Source organism: Oryza glaberrima, chromosome 5 (assembly GCF_000147395.1).
Source record: "Oryza glaberrima chromosome 5, OglaRS2, whole genome shotgun sequence".
NCBI lineage: Eukaryota > Viridiplantae > Streptophyta > Magnoliopsida > Poales > Poaceae > Oryza > Oryza glaberrima.
The window spans coordinates 19413786-19428145 of record NC_068330.1 but is presented as its reverse complement, the minus strand read 5'-3'; the positions used below and the strand labels follow the sequence as shown (position 1 = coordinate 19428145).

Below are 14360 nucleotides of genomic sequence, written 5' to 3'. Positions count from 1 at the left end.
GGTATATGCATGGCGCGGCGAGCGCGAGGAGTAAAGGCTTAAAAGAGGTGAAAGGCGAGGCGAGTGACCGTTGGATTTTGAGTTTTTTTGGTGGGCTTCTACTCCTCAGAGCAAGTTCAATAGTATTGACCACTACCAGCTCCAATTCATTTATAGCCAATTTAATAGCTAATTCATACAATAGTTTTTTACTATACTATTAATATCTGGTTCCACCTGTCATACACACCATGTCTTAGAGTCCGTACTGCAGCTGGCTACAGATCTGTAGCCCGCTGCTCTTCTCTCTTCTCTACTATCTCATTAAAATATGTTGCTAGCTGGCTTATAGCCTGCTATTGTACATGCTCTTACTGCTACTGTAGTGTTTGTTCCCTTTTCCTTTTTAGCGGCAACGGTCAGTGGAGTTCGGGAAGCGTGTGTGTGACAGAGTAGGTCGGCGGCGTGGCAGCTACGGCTCGGACCTTTCGGATGGTTCGGTCGGTCAGGCGAGTCACTTCTCGTGGTCATTTTGCTGCGGCCGTTGTATCGGCATGTGCAACCGTGTAGGGGAGAAACAAACAAAACGGTTGCAGCATGTGTACGCTAGAGGGGCCGTTGATTCCTCGTTGGCTTAATTTAGTGGCGTTGAACTTGACCAAACGGTCAATTTCTCTAGTGGGGGTAGTAGTATTGTTTCCGTCATAAAATAAATTTGGTTTATTTTTTCACCATCCCTATATACCAATACAATATTAAAAATATAAAATACCTTTACTTTATCAAATCTAAATGTATTTATTTATTTATTTTATCTACTCAAATGTAGGGGTGAAAACGGGTCGGGTTCGATCGGATCTCACCCTTCTCATATTCTAGCCCACATTTTATAATCAGAATCGGGCCGGACACGGATAGTGTCGAATACGGATACAAACTCGGATAATGTCGGGCAAAAATACAGAACGAATACGTACCAAAATAGATATGTACACTATTGGTTACAAATTTTTATTTGGATATCAAGTCGAAGCAACAATCTTATATATCACATGGGCAATAACCATTTAACAATTCTATTTATCTATAATACGGTTATATTAGTCCATTAGTACCTTAGGAAATAAATAGGAAACAATACATCATAATAGAACCAATACATAGTACCAAAAATTTCCTCACAAAAACATAATATGCGTAATATCCGATTTTTTTACCGGATAATCCGTATACTTCGGATACTACGTTCCCGAACCCGATCTCATATCCGCAAAAAAGACCCGTATTCGGATCCATGAAAAGCCCCGGGTAACCGAATTTGTCCTGAAATAATGTGGCCGGGCGGGCGGGCAGGAAATACCCGCCCGTTTCCACCCTACTCAAATGCATTCATCTTTTGCTTTCACAAATTTTGATACAATAGTTACTACAAATAAGCTTATAATAGAACAAATAGCAGGGATAAAGATAATTTTATTTCAGAACAGAGGAGGTAGTACTCTGTAATCTGTATGACAGTAGTTTATTCATTACAGTGCTATATGCTGCTGTAGTGGTACGTACTAGTATCCTCTTGGCGGATACAGAGATCTCTTGCACTGCACTACATACTCATATACCGCAGCTAGAGACAAGCGTGCAGCTACAGTAACCGACCACATGTAACAGTACGGAAGCACTGCAGCTACGTTATTTTTTGCACAGTTGTCGGAGTGGCACTTAAATTGACGTGCCAAGTGATGATACGGTCCGTTGGATGTGGATTGGACGATCTAGACGTACGTGTCCTAATGTCCGGCGCCGAACGTCTCGAACCACGGCAGAGGATCGTGCTCACCATGCTGCTCTTGCTGCAGCGTAATCCCTCAATCCTAAAATAAAATAAGATCATTTTTATCCTCATCTTATTTATCTTAAAATAATTTCATCTTTAAGCTACCACTATATAAAAAATTATGAAAGCAGAGGACAAATATATTAATTAGAACAAGATAAAACAAGAGACAACTGCATTAACATTTAATATAAGTGGTGGCTATTCTAGTCTTTTTTTTATTGTTGGTATGTGTCAGATAGAGAAAAAATAAATGTTATTTCGAGGAAAAGGTAGTACTGAGGCCATGGCTAACGCTTCAAGCTGGAGCTTGGTCTCACTCCCCGCCATCCCCAGCCCAAGGAAAATATTCATGCCAGCTAGGAGGGACCCGTACCCCCGAAGGAGTGTGTGAACCCCAACAAATTAAGGTATGCGTGGTTTCTGTGCAAGAAATGGGTGGAGAAACACGTTGGGGAGAGGTCTCACCCTATGCCAATGCCTCATGTCGGGTAGCTGCCAACTAACTCCCGCATTGTTGCCCCCGTGAACAAGGTCAAGGTCGTTGTCGCCATGTAGCTTTGGCAAGCTCGAGGTCGGACCTGACAACAACAACAAAGATGGCGAGGGGGTGGCTGGGGAGAGGAAGGGCCTACCCAGACTCATCATCATCGATTTGCAGTGGTGTTGACTACTCTACTGCCTCGACCACAGCCATGATAGATCCGCCACCAAGGCCCTGTCGAAGAGCACGAGGACGCACCAACCCCATATGGTTGTATTCGCCTCGATTCACGCCGCCTAGAAGTTCGTCAGCCAACGAAGCACAACTGGAACCGTATTAGGAAGGACCAATCTAATCCGGCGAGACCGCTGCCACGGGAGAGGGGGTGGGGAGTTCGAGCCAAGGAGGAGGGAGGGGATCTTAGCAATGGCGCCAAGGAGAAGGGGTAGTGGATAGACGACAATGCCGAGAAGGGGAGAGGGTAGAGGTTGCGAGGCACTCAGAAAAGGTAGAAGGGCGGAGATGATAAAAGGGTAAGGGTAGGTTTTTGGAAAAAAAAAATTCGAATTGCGCCTTCTGAACTATAGTGGCAGTACTAATTACTCCCCTCAATTCAAACCCAGATATTCTTCATCCTTAACTTTTCATACCGAACGAATTACCTCCATGCCCGACTTCGGAGCGGTTTTGTTCCTACGTGGCACACACGTGGTAATCCAGTTAGCATTAAAAAATATATAAAAATGGTGAGGCCCACTTACCGGTTTTGCCTCTTCCCTAGATCACCACATGTGGGCATTACCCCTTTTTTTATGTTGATTAGACTATCACATGTGTGCCACGTAGGAACAAAACCGCTATAGTGTCTATCAAGGGGGTAATTCGTCCAATTAAAATGTAGAGGGTGAAGAATGTCTGTTTTTTAAATTGAATGGGTGGTAATTTGTACTACCACAATAGTTTAGGGGGTAATTCAATTTTTTTCCTATGTTCTTATATAAGATTCTGACTATAAAATGTTGGACTTATATATGAATAGAAAGAATCTAAGGATTTATACATAAAAATGTAACCAACCGAGGGGTAAAAAAAATAGCATGTGGCTAAGACTTATATTGTGTGGAGAATGTTAGGCCATCCACAATCGGTGTCCCTGGGTCGTCCTCCCGCTCACGCCGTTCGCCGTTCGTCTGCGCGGCGTGTCTCTGGAGGGAGGCGCGATCCCCACGCGGGGAACGCGCCCCTCTAGCTCCCCAGCTCGCTTTTTCCAGAGACACTCCCTCGAGGCTACGCGTTGCAGCGACTCGGTGCCTCGTCCTCTACCTTCTCTCCTGGCGTTTCCCCTTCTTGCCCCTTACCGGCGGCATGGCAACGAGAGAGAGAGAGAGAGAGAGAGAGAGAGAGAAGAGAGAGGCGACGGCGATAAGGATCCACAACGGCGACGACCAGATCCGGCCACCGCCGCGGCAGCCGGCGACCACCAGCCGGCGACAGGCTCGGCTTCCGCGACGGAGAGGACGACGATGACCCGGCGACAACTGCGCCCGCCACCTCGACGCCACCGCGCCCGCCCACCAGATCTGCCCGCCTCGGCGCCGGATCCGCCTCCTCCGGCCGCCGCCGGCGCTGGAACCACTTCGGCGACGACGGCAGGACGCGGCTGGTGGAGGGAGGAGGAAGGCAGCTGCTAGAGAGGGCGAGGAGGGAGGCGGCGGCGGTGGCTGGGGAGGGCGAGGAGGGAAGTGACGGCGGTGAGCGGCGGGGGAGAGAGGAGGGAGGTGGCGGCGGCAGGCTGGGAGGCGGGGGCGGCGAATGGGCGACCAGGAGGGCGAGAAGAAGAAGCGAGAAGACGCAAGAAGAGGGGGCGAAAGAAAAGAGAAGGAAAAAGGAAGAATGGACTGGGGGAGGGGTATTTGGGGATTTTTCATCTGGGGTTACTTTGGGCCAAGACACCTATTGTGGGCTGTAGTACCCTCATCGGGTTGCTTCAAATTTTGATTTTGAGGAGCCCATCCAGGGATACCTCCCATTGCGAGCTGAGTTTTCTACGAGTATCCTCAGTTAGTGAGGACACTCTAGGAGTGTCTCACATTGTGGATGCCCTTATAACGTGGTTTCGTTAGCAACGTCTTCTCTCTTTTTCTCGTTATAGCTTATATTGACCATGCATCCATGCCTAATGTTCTCTCTAGGCAAAACGCTCCATTTACGCTGCTGGTAGTGACTTCGAAAGCTGAGTTTTGAAATCCGGGAGAGGAAGAAAGCAGAATGGTGTGGGGGCGCACGGTTGAACTTTGAAGGGGGATACCATCTGCGGATCAGGACGCATCCACTGTCAGAGAAACGGCGAGGGTGGAAGCGAAAAAGGCGAGTTTTGACTCGGAACCCGCGCTCGGCGAGGATCCGAACTTCCGAAGGCGACGACACTACACTATCCACCACCTTTTGCGGCGCCATGAAAAATGCATCCCGCGTCGGACGCTAGCTGCCGCCTCGTCCACCCTACTCCACACGTCGTCGTCGTCCCCCCACCCACGAAAAAACGCGCCCACGTCGCCGAGTTGCTCGTATGCATGCAACGAGCGCATGCGAGCCGATCGAGCGCGTATTGAAAGGGGAGCCATCTGGTGATATGGACCATTTGGCACTCGTCGCACCTACCCCGTTATAAAATCATCAAAACTTGCTACTGCGGCCGTGCTGGTCCAGTTCTTTCCGGCATTCTACTCTTTCCCAAGAAGTCCTGTAGCATTTTGATAAACACTACGTATTGCCGTACTGCTAGTGTTAATAACAAGAGATCTCCATATATACAGAGAAGGCACGTAAAACTTCTAAAAAAGTAGACTGTAAAAGACGGCGCCGTGAGTTTTTTTATTTAAAAACTTTCAAATGTAACATAAACCTAAATATAAGATATCTTCATATAAAGGAGCCACATAAACATTAGTAAAAGGACTATTAAAAAACGGTCATAAGCTTTTTAAGTTGAATACTTTCAAATCTACTGTTCCCATCGTTTAGCGGCATATTTATAAACGAAAAATAATTTGTGAATAAAACTTTTATATATATGTTTTTAATGAACTAAAAGCAAATACTGAAAAATAAACCACGATGAAAGAAACCCTAAAATCGTTAAGGTTGAAAATTCAAATTTTAATTAATAAGCATACACATAAACGAAAGATGAGTTCGCTAATGTTGCAGTGACTGATCGTGATTAGTGCTCACTTGTACAGGAAGCAAAGAAGGAACGATCACCCCCCGGGGTTTGGGCAAGGTCGATCGGAAGGTGTTTGGTTGGGAAGCAATCGATGGATCGAGGCATCGAGCATTCGAGCGAGCCAGCCAGCAACTGGTCGGAATGATGGGGAACGGGGGCCACCCCATCCCCCCTCGTGGCCTCGTTTGATGATCTATGGATCATGGATGCAACCTCCTCCAGCTTTACCTAGCTACTCCTACTAGTAGTACTACCGGTTGGTGGTGGGTGTCCTTTTGCTGATGCGCCGAAGCTTCTCAAAATTTGCAGCGACTGTGAAACTTCTGTAAAGTATTTGTGAAACTTCTGTGCGACACAAGATCCGCATCGCCCAATTGGCGTACTGCCAGATTACCTGCACAGGCCATCTAGGATGCTGGAATTTTCCATCCACGGATGATTGGATAAGACCAAAACAAGAGTTATAGTGCTCCTGTCCTAGTACACTATTGCTGGTCCAGAATTGCGTACGTAGCCGGTCCCCTGAGGCCGTGAATGACAAAATTTTAGGCGCCTCATAAACACCAGCGAGAGCAATGGCTGGATGAGTGTTTAAAAGTGTTTTTCTTGTTCAAGCAAGGACAGTGTGTAGCGTGACAGCACGGCGCTGTCCAGCCACACGATCACATGTCGTACACTCGTATAACTCACCTTTACCGGTCTTGAATGGGCTATGGGTCACTTCGAAAACTCCGTACATCTCACGGATGGGATGGATGGTCATCACTCATCAGGGTCAAAGCCTCTTTGCTTAATTAAACAAGACAATCAAGGAGTAGCTTTGGTTCAGTAAACGGGAGATGGTCCAAGCCTGCCTACTAACTCGGCAGCTAGATCCAAATGTATAGTTAAGTGAATAGGAGTTCCTGTCCTGTCAACTCGAAAGAGAGTTTTTTTTTTTTCGAGCAAGAAGAGTACTACTGTAGTGCACAATAACAAGTGCTGTCGCATGAGTGCTCACTACTCCTAGTAATAACGGTGCTCACCACCGCTCCTTTGTACCCTGTATTTTTGAACAGAATGTACTTCAAACAACAGTAAGTACTCCGTGGCAGTGACATGAAGCTCTCTGACACGCCGTGGTCCGGCGAAATGCCGTCCGTTTCCGCGGCGCTGGCGCATCGGTCATTAACGGCGCCTTCGAGGAATTACCAGCCGTAGTTAAAATTTAAATATTAACTTTAGAGTTGATTTTGATTTTTTTTTATCTTTTAGTTTACTGTCTCCTTCCAAAATCTGATAACTAAAATTTGAATTTCTAATATTACTTTACTGTCTCTTTTGATGTTTTTCTGGTTGTTTGCTTTACTGCCATTTTGAACTCTAGTAAATTTTGTTGTTATTAATTTTTATAGGATGACAAACTAAATATGTTGTTTCCATCTCTACCTGACCAAAATTTGGAAGTTCCGAAAATTCTCTTATAAAAACATCACCAAAATTTTAAAAAGGTTTAAAAACTAAACATATTTAACACCACTAAAATACAGTAACATCAAAATATGTACCAAAAATTAATATTGGTAAATATTGGTAAGTTGATTTTAGTAATACAGTGAATAAACTCTTAATTGTGGTTTATTTTTCAACATTGATTTTTAAGTTATATGCAAAAGTCAAAAGTTTTACCTATAAATTACTTTTTCATTGTTCATAAATATTAAGGTCTATAATAAATTGTAAGTTAAACGAAGAGACCGGTAACTAATTAGTGAAAAGATGGCTCTTGTCACCTAGGCATTTAACCTTTTTTTTTTGTCACTTTTAAGATATGACAATTAAGAACTTACCACTCATAATATATGACATATGAGTTCTTATGTGTCTATAATATTTGAATCCACCGGCAAATAGTTAAATATCTCCCGGTCACCAGGTCCTTCGGTTCACATGGCCGTGGCGTTGCACATGGGGCACTGCCGCCTGGGTGAAGTGGGTGACTGGGTGAGTACCACGGTGCAAATGCGGTAGTCCCTGCTTGCTTGCTCGAGGACGGTACGTACGTGCAAATGTGCAATACGAGGATTTGAGATGTCAGTAGATCTTCTGGGGTTAAAATTAAATGGAAGTCCGGAGTTATTTATTGTAGTGAAATGGTATACGTGAAGAAATTCTGCGAGAATATTCTACAGAACAGTATAGTGAAGTTCACTATGATTTCTTACATTGGATCTCATGTGATGTTAGTTGGGAGTAAATATTTCATAAGTACGTGCCATTGTATGTATGTGCCAGTAGTTTTAAAGAAACTAACTATATTTTTTACGCCATATTTTTCATAAAAACCACTTAAATATTTTAACATTGTAAATTACATATACTTGCACTATAATTTTTACATATCTTTGATTTTTCAAAAGAAGATAAAAGGGTAAAGTGCAAACTGACACACGAGTAGAAGCTTAGTAATATTTGTCTATAGAGCAGAGTAGATGGATACAACACAAGGAGATAGACTTGCCAAAAGATCCATTTGGTGGAAGACATCAATAAGCAATAGGATGACAAATCAACTGAGATCGATTAGAAAAACCGTGGACATCTTTTAGCAAATTCGTACACCGAAGGGCCAGAACAGGATTAATACGCGTAGCTACTCACCATAATTGGTTGTCTCACAAGGTCTCGATCTGTTGTCAAACAGGGTACTATAGCAGTTGAATTCGACATGATCCCACAATCACTATTCATCATCAATAGTGATTTAAAAAATAAAATCATAGCAGTTGAAAATTTCTTGATTTGGGTTTTTTGGGGAATTTTTCACAGGATCGGTTGCTATCCGTCGAAGCAATGGCTTGTCCCCAAAATATAAAGTTTTGAACTCAAGTAGTAGTAGTTGCCAAGATGCAATATGATTAATGTGATCTTTGGAAATAAGAGCTGATGATTACTGATTAGTTCTAGAAGTAAGATAACCAGGCTCTTTTTTTTTTCTGAGCGTGATATTTTTTAACGTACTGGTTTTCTAATGATTCAGGAGTCCGTGGACCTAACAAGGGTAGGAAAAGACATTCTTCACTTGGAAGTCTCGGATGCAGATTATATATAGGTTTAGCACCTAGGCTTTGTCATTGTTTGGCTAGTTTAGCACTACCGCAGTAGTGTCAAAACTATGTAGACATCATGTCATGTCTTTTGGTAGCCGGCGATCAACCTTAGGTTCGTCTACAACTGGGACAACAGATACATAAGTATCATGGCCCACAAGACCACAAGTTAGTTGTGCCCAAGAATACCAAAACAACAGAGAGAAAAGAACACGGAGTAAAGTTGATTGCTTGTTTGAGCGTATATGTAGGATTTTGGCGTTGGGGTACAGGGTACTTGGTTGGTGGATTTTCAAGGCTGAAATGAAGTAGTGATAATGTTCATGGACCACACAACTAGGGATTAGCTTCTCAAGTCACCAGCATTAATTTGTTAGTCGCCATAAAACCACTCGACAAAGTAACTGTACAAAGCATCATCCATGCGAAGATTAGATAAAGAGATAACAGTGAAACACGTTTGGGCATTTTCATTTTTAAGAAGAATTGGGTACCGGTTAGATTTGGAATGATTTATGGTCCTGTGAGGTAGTTAGCATTAACCATGCCCTCATGAATATAATGATTTCGAATCATAGAATGACACAACTAACATGAATATGTAATATGTTCAACAGGAGCTAGACAGCTAGCGGCTAGCGCTGCATTATAAACAAGTGAACCTTCAAGGTGTCATGCAGATATTATAGACGTAAAAGACTGCAACTTTTAGAGCTCAGTTAGTCTGATGAAAGTAATGCCAGTGTGCAAGTTAAGTTAGCAAGAAGAAGAGCATCTCAAGAAACTTGTAGTGAGTAAAAGAAGATACCAAACTTAACTAGGTGATGTATGGTGTACTACGCCTTTGCATGAAAGCAGGAACCGTGTTCACCATTCTTGCTTGGAATCAGCTTGGTTATGTTTTCTGACTAATTCCATATCCGAGATCCAGTACTGTAGTTTTAGCAAAACGAACACAGCAGTCAATCAAACTGCATTTATCAGAACGCATGAGGCTTCTCCAGGTCTTCATCACCAGTAAACACTAAAACAGAGCTTGTTACCTTCCTACTCCAGTAAATTTAGGAAGATTTTTGTACAGTGTACGAAGTTTCGATTTTATCACCAAATAATACAACATGCAAAGAATGGTCACAGTGTAGAACAAACTTAAATTCATTCATCTAAAGCTAGACATCACTGAAATGGATAAGTTAGGAGCACCCCGGTACACAATCCCCTCATATATGTTGCATCGTACCTTCACAGCTGAGACAGCATATGTTCTTTGATTTTCACATAGGCTCTGTCAGAATTTCAGTAGTGTTTAATCCATTGGATAGCAATGACGAATAAATGCTGTAGTAGAGTCATATCCTCAGTTACAATCTGCAGGCCAGAGATGTATGGTTTGAGAAATCAGATCAAAAACACAAACAGTGTTTCAGAATAGGTGTCTATTAGAACTGGTAAATTCAATATATGCATGTTGTGGTGATAGTTGAATTTTCTTTCTTAAAAAAATGTGATATTTAACTATTTATATGTGTAAAATGAAAAATATTCATCAGTAACCAATTGACCATCAAAGCCTTTTCTGATATAGGACATGCTAGCTCTGGTCATCTGTCAACTGTCATCATGAAACGTGTACATATATTGTAAGGTAGTGAGTAATACCTATTGTACACCATATGTGATCTCTACTCCAGAAACTCTTCCATAAGACCCTATTGTAAGTTTGATAGAACATTATTAGCAGATGGAATAAACACACTGAGAATATCACAAAAGTAAGATAGCAAACCTGTGATATAAATTGTTCAGTATCAGTGCGCCTTAGGAAATGAAGTGAGTTCTTTGTCAATGATATGGAATGTTCACCAAGAGATACTTCACCAATGTCCTCAAGCACCCGAACCTGGATGTAGGGATCCTTGGGAGGCACCATGTCCTATAGAAGTGGTACAGAAAATCTGCTAACTGTATTTCATCCAAAAGAAAGTAAATAAAACAGAAAAATGCTGTACCACTGTTAAATCTATATCCATCTCTGACATATATGATTTAATGGCTGCTGAGTGGTTCTTGAAGTACTCTTTCTCAGAAAAATGGAGCTTTTCTTGTATTTCATGAGGAAGCACTGGGCCGATTTTCCATCTAAAGCTCTGAATAACCTCTGCTCGGTTATACCTGATTGAACTCAGTGCTTTCAGTTCCATACTCAAAATTAGTGCGTGCATGTAAAATCAGCATAAAACATAGAAAGTAAAAAGTTTGTTCAGCTGTGAGATTTCAGTCTTGTACATGTAAGCCATGAGACATCTTTTGTTACGAAGCAGCGAAAGATGATGGACGGCTGCCCCATAGTGGTCGTCATTTCTGGTTGTTTCAATGTCTAAGTTCTGCTCCACCATTTTCCTGTCATAAACACAATGCAAATCAGGCAATCAAAATTAAGTAAACTGTAATGGTGAAGAAGTCAGGTAAGAGTTTTATTAGTTTGATATAGTTCTGTGCTGTTTTTCCTGTGAAATACATCCTAGAAATTGATTAATTGATCATAACTCTTATTGCAGAACTAGATGAAGATGATCAATTTTCTGATAGGAAGCAATTTACCTTATCAATGACTGAAACTGTGTATTGTGTTCATTGCACTCTCTAATAACCTGATCAAACACATCGCTCTGCACATCCATAAGAAAAAGAAGTTAGGGACCAAGCATAATAACTAACCGAACTAATTAAACTATGCTGCCACAGTCACATCACAGGAACGGTAATCTTAACTTACATTAACCCCCACCAGGCCACCAGCCCCAGACTTTATGTGCTTTCATGTGATTGCAATTTGCAAGCTCAGTATATTTCAGAACTAGATTTCATCATCAAGATAGACAAATGAAAGCTCACAAATTACATACAATTTTGCAAACCAGACCGAAAAGCCAAATCGTTTAAATTTAAACTGTCGCCTGATAGTTATACACCATGCAGATAACATTCCCCCCGTAGGATTGAAAATGCACATTTATGAACTCAATTTCAACTATGCAGCTAGACCAACCATAATTCCGCCCTAAAAATAGCCACAAACGAAACCTAATCACCGGCCACTCAGATCCCCAGAGCTAAGAAACGCGAGCGCTTAGGGGGGGGGGGGGTAGAAACTTACGTTGAACGGCACGAGCTGTCCGGCCTCGCAGGAGTCGACCTCCTTCAGCAGCTGCGACGCGCGCCGCCCGTACATCCTCCTCCAGCCTCCGACGCGCTCGAGGTGTTCGACGGAACTAAAGCGCAGGGCCGGATCTGCCACGGCGGGGAGAAGCACGAGAAGCGGGCGGCGGGCACGCGCGGCTAGCGGTGGACGGGGGGCGCCGCCGTGCTAGGGGGCGGTGCGGGGCGGAGTGGAAGGGGAATTTTTGGTGCGGCCGCGCGGGAAAAATTTTCGAGGAAATTTGGGAGGCGGGAGTGTACGGCTGAAGGGAGGGGAGGTGGAAGGTGGCGGGTTGGTAACGGGGCCCCGCCCGACACCCGGTCGGGCGTGACTGGCTCCGACGGGAAAAGTAGATAGGAGAAAAGATGAGAATGAGGATGACATGTAGGTCCCATATAGGCTCCCTCATTTCTAATACTCCCTCCGTTCTAAAATATAAGCATTTTTAGTTATAAATTTGAACAACTATGTAGCTAAAAGTTGTTTTATTTTGGGACGGATTTAGTAACAACCTAGGATGGGGTAAGACTATGTCCAGATTCGTTGTCCTGACCTCATCCCATCCTAGGTTGCTATATTCTGGGACGGAGGGAGTACTAGGCGTTTTGTTTTTTATTTTTTTTATCGAATTATCACGTTAGTGCCACATTAATGTCAACATGGGACGAATACCTAGTTAAAAGAGCCACATAGACCAATGAAAACCGGGGATTTTTCTCCCGAGGGATTTTTTTCACTGATTTTATAAGTTGACGGATGCATTATATCCAATTTTATGGTTCAAATAACAGTTTTGTAATTCGGTGAAAGATTTCCGTGTACTTTTTCCTAGCTACGACTAGCTGGGAGCGGTGGAGGACATAGTGCCGATGCTCGTGAAAGGGCCTGTTTAGTTCACGAAAAGAAAATTTTTGAATGTCACATCAGATGTTTAACCGAATGTTGGAAGGGGTTTTTAGACACGAAAAAAAACTAATTTCATAACTCGCCTAGAAAGCGCGAGACGAATCTCTTGAGCATAATTAATTCGTCATTAGCATATGTGAATTACTGTAGCACTTATGGCTAATCATGGACTAATTAGACTCAAAAGGTTTTTCTCGCGATTTCCCACCTAACTATATAATTAGTTTTTATAATCTATATATTTAATGTTCCATGCATGTATCAAAGATTCGATGTGAAGTTTTCGGAAAAAAAAAATTGGGGAACCATGCTCGATGGGCCAAAGTTGGTCGATGGGCCAGTGAGGTGGAGCCATGCTCGGGATGGGTTGGGTTAATTGGTAGGACCGTAGGAGGCGTTATATCTAGTAGGCCTTTTGGGCTGGTATGTCTAGTGATATTTTTTTTTGGAAAAAGTACACCGAAGGTCCCTCAACTTATCATCGAGTTACAAAATCGATCTTAAACCGCAAAACCGGATACAACGCATCCCCTAACTTATAAAACCAGTGCAAATAATATTTCTTAGTGGTTTCGACTCTGATTTTATCCTATGAGGCGGCTGAATTAGCGTGGGACCCACGTGGGCCCCACATGCTAGGGTGGCCACGTCATCATCCGCCCTCTTTCCTCTTTCTTCCTCCTACGCAGAGTATCAGAAGCGCGCGGCGGAGACGGCGAGGAGGTCGACGAGCGACGACCGGAAGTCGAAAACCCACGCCTGCGCGACGACGGCCTCCACGAACGACGCGTCCCTGGCGCGGAGAGGAGCACGAATGGGAGTGCGAGGTCAAGTATCACGACGAGCACCGATTTTTGATTTGGCTTGGATTGCTGGGTCGCGTTGAGGCCGACGGTTGAGAGGGACGACCGCCGCGGCCATCCGCGCGACGACAACCATCGGCGGCGCTGCCCGTCACATCGGCCCTCCTCTTCGCTGCGCTCCTCCCCCACCGCCGGCCACGCCGGCCCTCCTCCCCGCCGCATCGAAGACGCCGCCGCCCAGGGGAAAAAAATGAGAGAGGAAGGAGAGAAGAGGGGAAAGAGAGATAGAGAGGTGACGTGGACACCCTGACACATGGGTCCCACGCTGACTCAGCCACCACGTCAGATAAAATCGGGGTGAAAACCACCTAAGGACCTTAAGTGAACGGTTTTGTTGTCTCATGTCTTTCTATCATTATCAGAAATTTTGAACACCCCCCCCCCCCCCACACACACACACACATGCAAGACTAGTTTAAATTAGGTCATAACAGTATAAATGGTTGATTTCACTGACGTGACATCCTAGCTAGCAAGGAGTAAAAAAGTGGGACCCACACGCTTTCTTTTTATTTTAGTTTTGCTGACTAGGGTGGCACGCTGACAAAACTAACTATTGATACTATCATGAGATCTAATTTAACCCAGGTTTGTAAGTTGAGGGGTTAGAGTTTTCCGTTATTACGTTCGGGGATATGAGTTAAACTCGGCTAAAAGATGAGGGATGTATAGTGGACTTATTCATTTCCCCAATTCTTCTTTTCCAGGCCCAACGGATTGATTTGCCATAAGCAATGAATTATCCTTCCTTTTTTTTTTTTGCTAAATAGCTGGATGGTT

General features: G+C 43.7%; 1 protein-coding gene across 1 annotated transcript; it reads right to left on the bottom strand.

Annotated features, from left to right (window-relative positions):
- Positions 1-8799: 8799 nt before the first annotated feature.
- Positions 8800-12062, bottom strand: LOC127774340 (uncharacterized). Its single transcript, XM_052300566.1, has 7 exons — positions 11770-12062; positions 11214-11281; positions 10899-11012; positions 10622-10784; positions 10399-10545; positions 10272-10321; positions 8800-9980 (listed from the first exon to the last, which is right to left on the bottom strand). Exons 1-6 carry the CDS (start codon positions 11842-11844, stop codon positions 10295-10297), a joined length of 594 nt encoding a protein of 197 aa, XP_052156526.1. The 5' UTR covers positions 11845-12062; the 3' UTR covers positions 8800-9980; positions 10272-10294.
- Between the last annotated feature and the right edge of the window lie 2298 nt (positions 12063-14360).